General features: G+C 38.7%; 1 protein-coding gene across 1 annotated transcript in view; it reads left to right on the forward strand.

Annotated features, from left to right (window-relative positions):
- The window catches only part of LOC121519630 (receptor-type tyrosine-protein phosphatase N2-like), a 361,356-nt gene that overhangs the window by 263,912 nt on the left and 85,356 nt on the right, over positions 1–12,088 (forward strand). The window contains exon 14 of the mRNA XM_041802418.1: positions 9,650–9,847. Within this exon, the coding sequence (XP_041658352.1) occupies positions 9,650–9,847 (198 nt within the window). The remainder of the gene's footprint in view (positions 1–9,649; positions 9,848–12,088) is intronic.

Raw genomic sequence — 12,088 nt, forward strand, 5'->3', positions numbered from 1 at the left:
AAGCCCAAGATTGTGCAAGATGGTGTTTAAAAATGTAAATGATAGGCTGCAGACGTAAAGGAAAGACTGTATTTAACCATGACAGTTCTAGAGGGTGCAAAGCTAGCATTGTTATTGCAAAAACGCACAGATTTGTAATTTTGCAAAGGTTTTGTTTTTGTGGTTCTTTCCACCTAAATGTCCTTTTTGCTGCTACTAGACCAGGGGTGCCAAACTCAAGGCCCGGGGGCCAAATGCGGCCATGGTACAGTTATACCCGGCCCGCCAGATCCTGTCATATTTTTGTTCTAACTGGCCCGCTGGTTTTTGGTCTGCAGATTTCCTCCACTTTAAACATGTAAACCTAACCCTGATGATTTAAAATGAGCTTCTTCTGTCATAGAAACAGGAAAAAGTTAAAATAATTAGATAAAAGGTCAGGAATGTGGGAAAATAATTTTCTGTTTTCATTTCATGTTCTTAATTTTGCATTTTGAAGTTATGGTTTTGACTTTTTATTTCATATTTTGACCTTTTCAATTCACATTTTGACTTTTTATCTCATTTTTTACCTTTTTTGATCTTCAATTTTAAAATTTTATTTTGACCTTTTAAACTCACTCTTTCATTTATTCTCACGTTTTGACCATTTTAGCTCCTTACTTTGACTTTAATCTCTTAATTTGGCCTTTTGTATCCTCAGTTTTAAATTTAAGTAATATTTTGACCCGTATTTATTTATTTTTCTCAGGCGTTGACATTTTTAACAGATGATTTTGAAATTTATCTCATATTTGGACCTTAAAACTCATGATTTCAAATTTTAAACCATGTTTTGACTGTTAAATATCTTGATTCAAACTTTCTTTCTTTTATATTTGCCTTTTAAAAACATGATTTGGACTTTAAATGCCTTTTGAGCTAATAAGTCTTAATTTTTATCTCAGATTTTGTGCCTTTTAACTTAACATTTTTACGTTTTTAGATCTCAAAATCATTGATTATCAGTGCTATGGTTTTTTTCCCCCATGATTCATGGCTGGTGAAAATGAGGTTGACAGTTAATGGTAAATGTTGACTTTGTTTGCCCTCAGGTTGGACCTAGGTTGTGAGTTCAGCCCCTGCTGTGATTATGTTTGACATCCCTGTACTAGACCAATCAACATACTGCATATATGTTTGTAAAAGTCTGCCAGTCTCACCCATTCAGTGATTAAAACACAACTAACACTGAAACAAAGCTGGGAATGCACAGCAGCCTCTCATCACCACCATAAACCACCGTGATGAAGGCGATGCGTCTCGCCGCCTGATGAAGTGCGTCTCGTTTCAGAATCAATACGCTGTAAATAAAGATACTTGTGGCTGTGTAGACGCGGCTCCAGGAGGCAGGCATGTTTGAGACCGTGATGTAAATTTGCTCTGTTTAGGCTCTAAACCTGTCCCGCGTTATATTGTTTCCTCAAATTTTTGCCTCTTTGTCCTCTAATTGGCTCTCGGGGGGGAAGCCATTTTGAAATGGTTTTAATTACATCATAAAAGAATATGCTGCTGCTGCAAAGTTCACCACGCGGGCTCGTTGAAATATGAATGCTGGTGTTTCCACGCCCTGGCTAAACACCCATGATGCAGTGTGTTTGGGTTGGTTGGTGTTGCTTAAGAACAACAAGGAATTAAACAAAGGGAAGCATCGAACAACCACACAGGCTGGAGTGGTTTCAGCTTTTATTAGACATTTAAATTAGGCCATTTAAGTCAATCATGGTCAATTTAATTTGGCTTTTTGACACAAAAATTACAAAAACCTCTTTAACAGGTTTCTACAAAGTAATGTCAGTGAAATGAAAATAAATGACTGCATAAATATTCACTTCCTTCATGTCAGTTTTTAGTAGCTGCAGTCACAGCGCTGAGTCTGAGTGGATAAATCTCAGCCAGGCTCAAACGTCTGGATGCTGGAATTTTACTCCGTTCTTCTTTGCTAATTTTACCCTCGACCTCAGTGATGCTCAACGTGTGGCTCATTTGTGATGATTTGTGGCTCTTTTATGTCTTCATTTGAAATTTTATTCCCCAGAAAACCTTAAAGGGAAGCTTTTTTGCCCTTTTCACAATTTTTTGCCACTTTTCACCCATTAGAGCTACCTTTTGCCATTGAATACTTGTTTCCCATTTTTGCCTATTTTGCCACTTCTTTTTGCAACTTTTTTTTTTCCAATTGTTGCCACTTTTTGCCACTTTTCAACCATTTAAGCTACTTTTTGCCATTAAATACCACTTTTTTCAATTTTTTTGCCCATTTTTACCACTTTCATCCAATTTTTGCCCTTTTTCACAATTTTTTGCCCATTTAAGCTACGCTTTGCCATTAAATACCACTTGTTTCCTATTTTTTGCCACGCTTGACTGCTTTTTGCCCATTTTAGTCAGTTTCCACCCATTTTTTTCCACGTTTTCGCCACTTAAGGACCATTTGTGCCACCTGTAATTCATTTGTTTTTTGCTATTTTCTGACCCTTCTTCCACATTTGTCACAATTTTTGCCCCTTTCTACACATTTTTGCAGCTTTTTTGCCATTATGCCAATTCTTTTTGCCACTTTTATCCCATTTTTGCCCCTTTTCACCATTTTTTTGCCCATTTAAGCTACCTTTTGCCATTAAATACCTCTTTTTTCAATTTTTTTTGCCCATTTTTGCCTCCTCTTTTTGCCACTTTTATCCCATCTTCACCCTTTTTCACCATTTTTTGCCCATTTAAACTACCCTTTGCCATTAAATACCACTTGTTTTCTATTTTTTCCACTCTTGACTGCTTTTTGCCCATTTCAGTCAATTTCCACCAATTTTTTGCCACATTTTTGCTACTTCAGGACCATTTGTGCCACCTGTAGTTCATTTTTTTCCCCACATTTCTCGCCTTTTTTGCCCCTTTTTACACAATTTTGCTGCTTTCTGACCATTTTTGCCACCTTTTTTTACTTTTCATCGCTTAGATTGAGGCTCTCGGAAAGGCATTTTTCAACAATTTGGCTCTTTGGTTGAGTAACACTGCTCTCAAAGCTCTCTCTACTTTCCAGCATTGATAGGTCTTTTCCAGATGTTAGAGCTGCCCACGCCATCGGCACTAATGCAACCCCATACCATCAGAGATGCAGGCCTTGGAGCTGAGCCAGGAGAACATGCTGGATGCTCCCTCTCCTATTTGGTTCTCAAGAAACAGAATTTCAAATTTTGATTCCTATGACCACAGAACAGTTTTCCATTCAGCCTCAGTCCATTTCAAGTGGTGCTGAAAAGATGACCGTGTTTCTGGATCCTGTTCACATATGGCTTCTTCTCTTCTCTTCTCTTCTTAAATAAAGGGAAACTTTGACCTCAGAAATCATCCACTGCAAGTCACATTATTCAGTGTTTCCCACGCTCATATAGTTGGCTTTAATTGTCAACTTTTTTACATTTGCCAGTATATTTCCATTGCCCTTACTAGCATTTTTTTGGCCACTTTTAATCCAGTTTTACTGCTTTAAGCCTACTTTTGTCCCTTCTTTTGCCCAGTTTTTGACTCTTTTAACCTGCTTTTTACTATTTGCATTTTTTCCCCTATTTTTGCCACTTTACACCCATTGAAGCTGCCTTTTGCCATTAAATGCCACTTTTTCCCAAATTTGTGGCACTCTTTGGAGCTTTTTGCCCATTTCAGTTTCTTTCCACTCATTTTTTGTCATGTTTTTACCTCTTTTTGACCATTTTTGCCACCTGTAACTGATTTCTTGTCACTTCTAACCAAATCTGGCCTCTTTTTCTACCCATTTTTGTCATTTCTAACCCAGTATTTGGAATTTTATGCCGATAATGCTCCTTTTCACCCTTTTTTGCTGCTTTTTGACCATTTTTCCCCCTTTAACTTATTTTTATTGCCACTTTAACCCATTTTTGCCACTTCTTATCATTTAGATTGTGGCTCTTGCAAAGGTATTTTTCAACAATATGGCTCCTTGGTTGAGCAGGGTTGAGTAACACTGATCTACCTTTACAAGTCTTCCAGGGCCGGCTGCTGAGAAGCATCCCCACAGAATGATGCTGCCACCACCGTGCTTCACAGTGGGATGGTGTGTTTATGGTGATGTCAGTGTTTGGTGTCTCATCAGACCAAAGACCTTTCTTCCTCTTGCCCATGGAGTCTCCCACATGCCTTTTGGTGAACTCTAGTCCAGATTGAATCTGAGTTTTCTCCAACAGTGTCTTTCTCTCTTCACTCTCCCATAAAGCTCTGACTGGTGAAGAACCCAGCCAACAGTTGTTGTCTGCAGAGTCTCTCATCTCAGCCGCTGAAGCTTGGAGCTCCTTCAGAGTAGTCATAGGTGTCTTGGGGTCCTCTCTCACTAGTCTCCTTCTTGCACGCCCACTCAGTTTGTGAGGATGGTCTGATCTAGGCAGATATACACATATGTAATATTCCTTCATTTCTTGATACTGGATTGGATTGAGCTCTGGGGGATGTTCAGAGCCCTCAGCGTTTCTGTATCCATCCCCATTTATTAGATCCCTTAAATGGCTTGTAATTTCCATCCAGCTTACAAAACTGGAAACATTAATTTGCAGTCATCTTTCCTGTTAAATGAACAAAGAAACTCTCAGAACCATCAGTGCTATTCAGGCCTATAAAAGCGTCACTTTACAACATTTTATCTGTGCTCCATTACTCCTTATAGTATCTGTCTTCACTCTGGTCCATCCAGCCGTGTTTGTGTTTGCCTCCCACCACCCATACCGTCGGTTTCCCCCATCCGGTCTCGGAGCGCTTTAATAATCTGCTCACATTTATGAGTCCGAGTCCGAGCTCGTAGATCAGTGTCAGCTGGCCGACCTACGAGGATATCAGTCACATCAGATACAGACTAATGAAGGCCCGCTCACATTACCTCCACCGTCAATCAAACACCTCGTCAGTTAATCACCAGCATCTCTCTCATTAAGAAACACAGATACCCAGAGAGATGGAGCTCAGGTCTGCTGCTGCAGTCACGGCCCTTCTGGGTGATGTATGGTTTCTCATAGAGGGGCTCTGACAGCTGACATTTGTTCTTCTAGCTCTACGGTTATACTGCAGCCACTGATGTGATCCGCTCATATAGGCTTATATACAATGAAACGGACAGTCAGAGTTTATTGTCTCCTCCTAGCAGACGTTGATGTGACATTTTCATCACTGATGGATTTATCTCATATTTTATAGGGATTCTTTGGGTTCCTAGACAGCCTCCTTTTTCAGACCTAGTCTGTCTTATGCAGGACCAAGCAGCAATTTGCAATGCTGAAAAATGAAGGTAAAACTGACAATGCAGGCTTCGCCATCAGTGTGTGAATGTGAATGCAATGGATGTGAATGGGTAGGTGTGACCTGCAGTGTAGCAGCACTTTAGACCACCTTAAACCTGGTCTAAAGTCTTCAGTCTGTGGTGCACTGTAATATTTAGATCAGTGTTACTCAACCCTGCTCAACCAAAGAGCCAAATTATTGAAAAATACCTTTGCAAGAGCCACAATCTAAGTGGTGAAAAGTGGCAAAAATGGCATGAAGTAGCAATAAAAAAAGTAAAAGATGGAGAAATGGTCAAAAGGCAGCAAAAAGGGATGAAACAGGGTGAAAATTGGGAGAAAAAGTGGAAAACGAGTCAGAAAGTAGCAAAAATGGGTGAGAAGTTACAACAAATTGAGTCACGGTTGGCAAAAAATATCCAAAAAAGATAAAAACAAGGCAAAAGAAAGAGTGAAAAGTGACTAAAATGGGCTAATAGCAGTCAAAAGTGGGCAAAAAGGGGCAAACAACAGGAAACAAGTGGTGTTTAATGGCAAAAGGATGTTAAATAGGCAAAAATGGCAAAAAAAATAGTGAAAGGGCAAAAATGGGATAATAGTGGCAAAAAGAGGAGGTAAAAAAGGGCAAAAAAAATAATAATAGGAAACTAGTGGTATTTAATGACAAAAGGTAGCTCAGTTTGGCAAAAAGTGGCAAAAAATTGTGAAAAGGGGCAAAAATGGGATAAAAGTAGCATGAATTGGAAGAAATTGGCAAAAAAGAAAATGGGAAAGAATAGGGAAAAGGGGTATTTAATGACAAACAGTAGCTTACATGAGTGAAAAGTGGCATAAAAAGGGTGAAAAAAGGAAAAAAAATGGGTAAAAAGTGACAAAAATGGGGTAAAAGTGGCAAAAAAGTGGATTAAAAGTGGTATGTAATGGCAAAAGGTAGCTCAGTTGGGTGAAAAGTGGCAAAAATGGTGAAAAAGTGCAAAAATGGGTTAAAAGTGGCAGAAATTGGTAGAAAGTGGCAAAAAGAAGTTTCTAAAATGGGGAAAGAATGGGGGGAAAGGGGTATTTAATGACAAATGATAGCTTGAATGAGCGAAAAGTGGCAAAAAGGGGTTAAAAAGAGCAAAAATTGGAAAAAAGTGACAAAAAATAGGGAACAAGTGGCAAAAAAGTAGGAAAAAAGTGGTAATTAATGACAAAAGGTAGCTTCAGTGGGTGAAAGGTACAGAATGCACTTTTTCACTCATACAGGATGAACAGCACACCTTCTCTGCGCTTTAATACCGGTGCATTTGCTGATTTATTTATTTTTATTCATCCAGTCATTCAGCCATTTTTTATTTATAATTTTATTTTTAAAAATCCTTCAAAACTGAAGGAACAAGAGCAGAAAGAAAAATAAGATTGGAATGGTACAGAGGGCCAGAGGATGATTTTTTTTTTCCGTCTTTACTAACTCTGTGTGTGCTCGCTCAAGAAATGCACTATATGGACAAAAGTAGTTGACCACAGCTGGTAATTATTGGTTATTATTGGTAATTATTTCAGTTATAATCACCTACTGACCATGCAGTCTTCATTTGCAAACATCTGTGATCCTAAATGGGTTGTTCTGAAGAGCTCAGTGACTTCAAGCATGGATGCCACCTTTGCAATTAGATGGTTGGTGGATTTTCATCCATTTTGAAGTACATGGATTTAATACAATGTCAATATAGTCCCTGTTGGTGCAATGGTCAGGTGGCTGAATACTTTTGTCCATATAGTGCATGTTCAGTGTAACATACACAGGAATGCATGCAGTGTCACACACATTTGCACACTTTAATGCAACAGAGAGTGAAAGTGCTACCATCAACATAGCCCACAGATTTGAATATAAACTGTCCACCACCCTTTCTGCATGCGTTAGCGAACACAGCCAGCAGAAAAAGTCAGATAACAAATTTCTAGAGCCAGCCTTATTTGGAGCTGACCTCAGGGAAGATGAATTAACATAAATCCTCAGTGTGTCAGAAGCGTTTAATCATTAATGAAGCTGTGTTTGTGCTCCTCATGCAAGCGTTTTCACCACTTTTTTATTGTTTCTGATATTGTGGGAATGCTTTAGTGAAATGCCCAGTAACAAATCTTCCATTGGTGTATTTCATACAGCAATGGTTTTCAAAGTGTGAGGCGACCTCCCCTGGGGGGCGCCACAGAGCTTCAGGGGAGGCGCGGAGCCATAAACCTGAAAAAAGGGGATTTGCTTTGCAAACCTCTGCTGTGCATGGAGCAAAATGGATAGACTTAAAGTTACTACAGGGACTATGCTATAGAGCAGTGTTCCTCAACCAAAGAGCCAAACTGTTGAAAAATACCTTTGCAAGAGCCACAATCTAAGAGGTGAAAAGAGGCAAAAACAGCTTGAAGTAGCAATAAAAATTGGTTAAAAGTGGCAAAATGGTCAAAAAGCAGCAAAAATGGGTGAATATGGATGAAAATGGGGAGAAAAAGTGGAAAAATGGTCAGAAAGTAGCAAAAATGGGTGAGAAGTGACAAAAAAGATTGGAAAGTGACTAAAATGGGCAAAAAGCAGTCAAGAGTGGCAAAAATGGGCAAAAAAGAGGAAACAAGTGATATTTAGTGGCAAAAGGTAGCTGAAATGGTTGAAAGTGACAAAAACATGGTGAGAAAGGCAAAAATGGGAAAAAAGTGGCAAAAAGAAGTGGCTAAAATGGGCAAAAACTAGGAAAAAAAGTGGTATTTAATGACAAAAGGTAGCTTAAATGGGTGAAAATTGGGAGAAAAATGGTGTAAAAGGGAAAAAATGGGATGAAAGTGGCAAAAAATGGGTAAAAAGTTGCCAAAAAAGTGTCAAAATTGGCAAAAATGTGGGAAAAAGTGTTGTTCAATGGCAAAAGATAGCTTAAATGGGTGAAAAGTGGCAAAAAAAAGGTGAAAAAGGGCAAAAATGGGGTAAAGTAGCAAAAAGAATTGGCAAAAATGGGCAATAAATATTGAAAAAGTGGTATTTAATGGCAAAAGGCAGTTTAAATGGGCAAAAAGTGGCATTAAAAATGTGAAAAAAGGCAAAAGGGGATAAAATGGCATAAAGAAGAGGCAAAAATTGGGAAAAAGGAAAGAAGTTGTATTTAATGGCAATGGGCAGCTTAAATGGATAAAAAGTTGCAAAAAATGCTTAAAAAAAGGGCAAAAAATGGGATAAAAATGACAAAAATTGGGATAAGTGGCAAAAAGACATCGGAAAAATGAGCAAAGGTAGATTTAATGTTGAAAGGTAGCTAAAATGGGCAAAAGGGATAAAAAGGGCAAGAAGAAGTTGTAAAATGGCAAAAAAAAAAAAAAAAAAAAAAAAGAAACAGGGGTATTTGATGGCATTATAACTGAATAAGGGGGAAAGGCAGATGTTTAAGGACATTTGCAAACCAAAATATCCTAAATATATTAATGTTAAAAATGTTTAAAGATTAGACATAAATGTTTGAAACATTGTTTATTTTATTTTTTCTGTGGGTGGGGGTCCACCGGATGAATAATTTCTTCTTAGGGGAGGCTCACTCTTCCACACTTAAACCCTTGTCGTACAGTGATGTGCATGGAAGAAGTTTAAAGAGCAAAGAAAATACTGATGTATCCTGAACTTCCTGAGCAGCCACCCAACCGTTCCAGCAGGAATCAGGGCACCCTACCAGTAGACGTGCTAGCTGTAGAGGTAGAGCTAAATGTGAGGGGCAAGGGATGTTTGGGGACTGACGCCAAGTTCACTTAGAGGATTTTTTTCTTTTAAAGGTCATTTTCAGTGGCGCGGATCCATCTTTAATTCAAACAGCTGCTGTTTGTGCTTTTGTGTCTGAACTCTGAAGAACAGAAGGGGGATTGAAATAGTTAGCATAATTGCAAACAGGCTGTAAAAGCAAGACAGTGCCTTGTTAAGGCAGCCTCTCATCAGTATTGGATTAAAACAACACAATTATTGTTGTTCTGACTCAGAAACAAACAATTAATCTGTGCACAGACGTCTGTCAACTTAACGATGAAAATCAGCAGTCCTCTTAAGAAAAGCTGGGACAGTCTCTCTGACAGCCAATCACAAGTGATTTTACTCCACGTCACTTTGAATCAATAACAGGAAAAGCTCAATCATCTCCCTCAGTCCTAATTCTTGACCCTCCTCTGTCCACTATCTAGCAGTCTTATAGCTTTTATAGGCGTATGACCACCAGGAAGTAGTTCTGCTTTGTAATCTAAGTCCGTATCCTTATTGGGAGTTTCTCAAACTTGCTGGCCAAAGTTCCTCTCGTTTCTTCCTGCATGCCACCACCAACTCATCCGTCTTTATTTCCTCCCTCCAGGAGCTCTGTCGGCAGCGCATGGCGGTCAAACCTCCGGTGGAGCGTCAGGAGCCCATCTCCTCCAGGATCAACAGCGTGTCGTCTCAGTTCAGCGACGCCGGTCAGGCCGTTAGCCCGTCAGCACGGAGCAGCGTCTCCTCCTGGAGCGAAGAGCCCGCCCACACCAACATGGACATCTCCACAGGTCACATGATCCTGGTGAGTCTGAGCTTCTGAACTACACATTAGATTCAAACACAGACTCACGCTCCTGTTTGAGCGATGCTGCACACAGCATGTGTCCTTTTATTATTATACCCTCTGCCCTTCAAACATCCTGGGTCCACCACTCACATTCATGAAGCTGTGATGGTGATATAACTGGAGCTAACGTCCTTACTAGTGCTGGCTGACTCTAGTTCAGGCAGAACCGTGGGCCTACAAGGTCAGTGTACTTTCTGGCAGTTCGTTTTCCTGGTTGAAACCATGAATGAAGAAACAAGAGAAACTGTCCTTATTCAGTTTTTTGACCAAAAATGGAATAAACAAAAAAAACGGCTCGTTTTTTGTTTTTCCGTTTTTCAGTTTTTCCGTTTTCTTCTTTCCTTGTTTCAATGAAAAATGTGAGGAAAAGGAAGTCATGTGACCCACTGGGAAAGGTGAGCATTTCCAAATAAAAGCCTCCATGCCAAAAAGCCATCTATTGTCTTTTACAGTATAATAATCATCCGGCCCACAAGATCCCATTATATTTGTATTCTAACGGTCTGCAGATTTCCTGCAGTTTAAGTTAAACCATGAAAATCTGAAAAAAAGTAAAGTAAGAAAGATTTCATAAAAAGTCAAGAATGTGTGGAAAGGAATTAATTTGTGTTTTTATTTCATATTTTTAATTTTGCAAGATTACAACTCAAACTTATGATTTTGACTTTTTATTTCATACTTTTCAACTGATAATTTGGACTTTATATGTCACATTTTTATCTTTTAGATTCACAGTTTTAAATTTCAAGTCATATTTGACATTTTCAACTCCCTACTTTGGCTTCTAATCCCATATTTTAACTTTAAAACTCATTACTTTTTTCTCATATTTTGACATTTTGAATGAATCATTTTTACTTTTTATATAATATTTTTCACCTTTTAAACTCCCAATTTTAAATTTAAGTCATATTCTTAACTTTTCAGTCATCATTTTGAATTCTAGCTCATATTTTGACTTTTTCAACTCCTAATTTTGGCTTTCTAATCCCACATTTTGACTTTTAAACTCATGATTTTAATGTTTCCTCCTCATATTTTGACAATTTAATTTAATTTAATTTACTTTTTATGCCATATTTTGACTTTTAACTCATGATTTTAATGTTTTTTCACATATATATTTTTTATGTATCATATTTTGACATTTTACACTCCCAATTTTAAATTTAAGTCATATTTTCAGTTATTGTTTTGAATTCTAGCTCATATTTTGACATTTTCAACTTCCAATTTTGGCTTTTTTAACCTATATTTTGGCCTAGCAGACTCACAATTCAAAATGTTAAGCTAATTTTGACTTTTGAACTCATGATTTCAAATTTGATCTTATATTTTGACCTTTCAAACTTACGACTTCAACTTTCCACTCATATATTTTCTCTTTAAAAACAGTATTTTTCGTGTTCTGATCTTTTGAACTTAAAGGTTGAAATTATAACTCAGATCTGAGCCTTTGAACTCATCATTTTGACTTTTTTGAATTTCCAAATGATGTATCATCAGTGTCTCTTTTCATATTTTATTACTGGTGAAGATGAGGTTGACAGTTTTGGTTAAATGTTGACCCTGTTAGGCTCTCAGGTTAGACCTAAATCCAGAATCTGAGTTTGACCCCCCTGTCTTACAGCCTCTGATATAAACCATGCTGTTTTCCCTCCATGTTTTATCTACTTCTCTGTCTATAGCCTTTTCTTCTCTCTGCTCACTCTCCTCTTTTCCTTCTCGTCTCTCTCTCATCTTTCCCTCCTTTTTCCGTTTCTGTACATCTCATTACACCCACAGTTTCTATAAGCAGGCTTCTTACCCTCTTCTCTCCTGCAGATGAAAATCTCTATTGAACCTCGGTCGCGTTCTCTTGAGCGCCATCGTAATTGCGATACATTGCGTTCGCTTCAACCACCCACAACTCTCAGCACCTCCACCTCCTCCTCCTCCTCGCCCTACCAACCGCAGCCCACCTGCCCCCCACCTCCTTCTCAACTCTCACTCTCTCCATGCTTTACGGCGCTGCCGGCGAGATGTGACAGAGCGGGCTTTTTGATGTGTTCAATAGGCACAAAGATACTAATTACCCCTGAGATTTGGACCACAGTTGTGTTCAGAAGGAGTGACTCCCTCTGCAGCCCCGTGCTGCTGCAGAGAGCCGCTCTGTTGTTTTACTCAATCTGGCTAAATGCACCCACTGAAGGATGG

This window comes from Cheilinus undulatus, linkage group 13, assembly GCF_018320785.1.
Source record: "Cheilinus undulatus linkage group 13, ASM1832078v1, whole genome shotgun sequence".
In the NCBI taxonomy this organism is placed as follows: domain Eukaryota; kingdom Metazoa; phylum Chordata; class Actinopteri; order Labriformes; family Labridae; genus Cheilinus; species Cheilinus undulatus.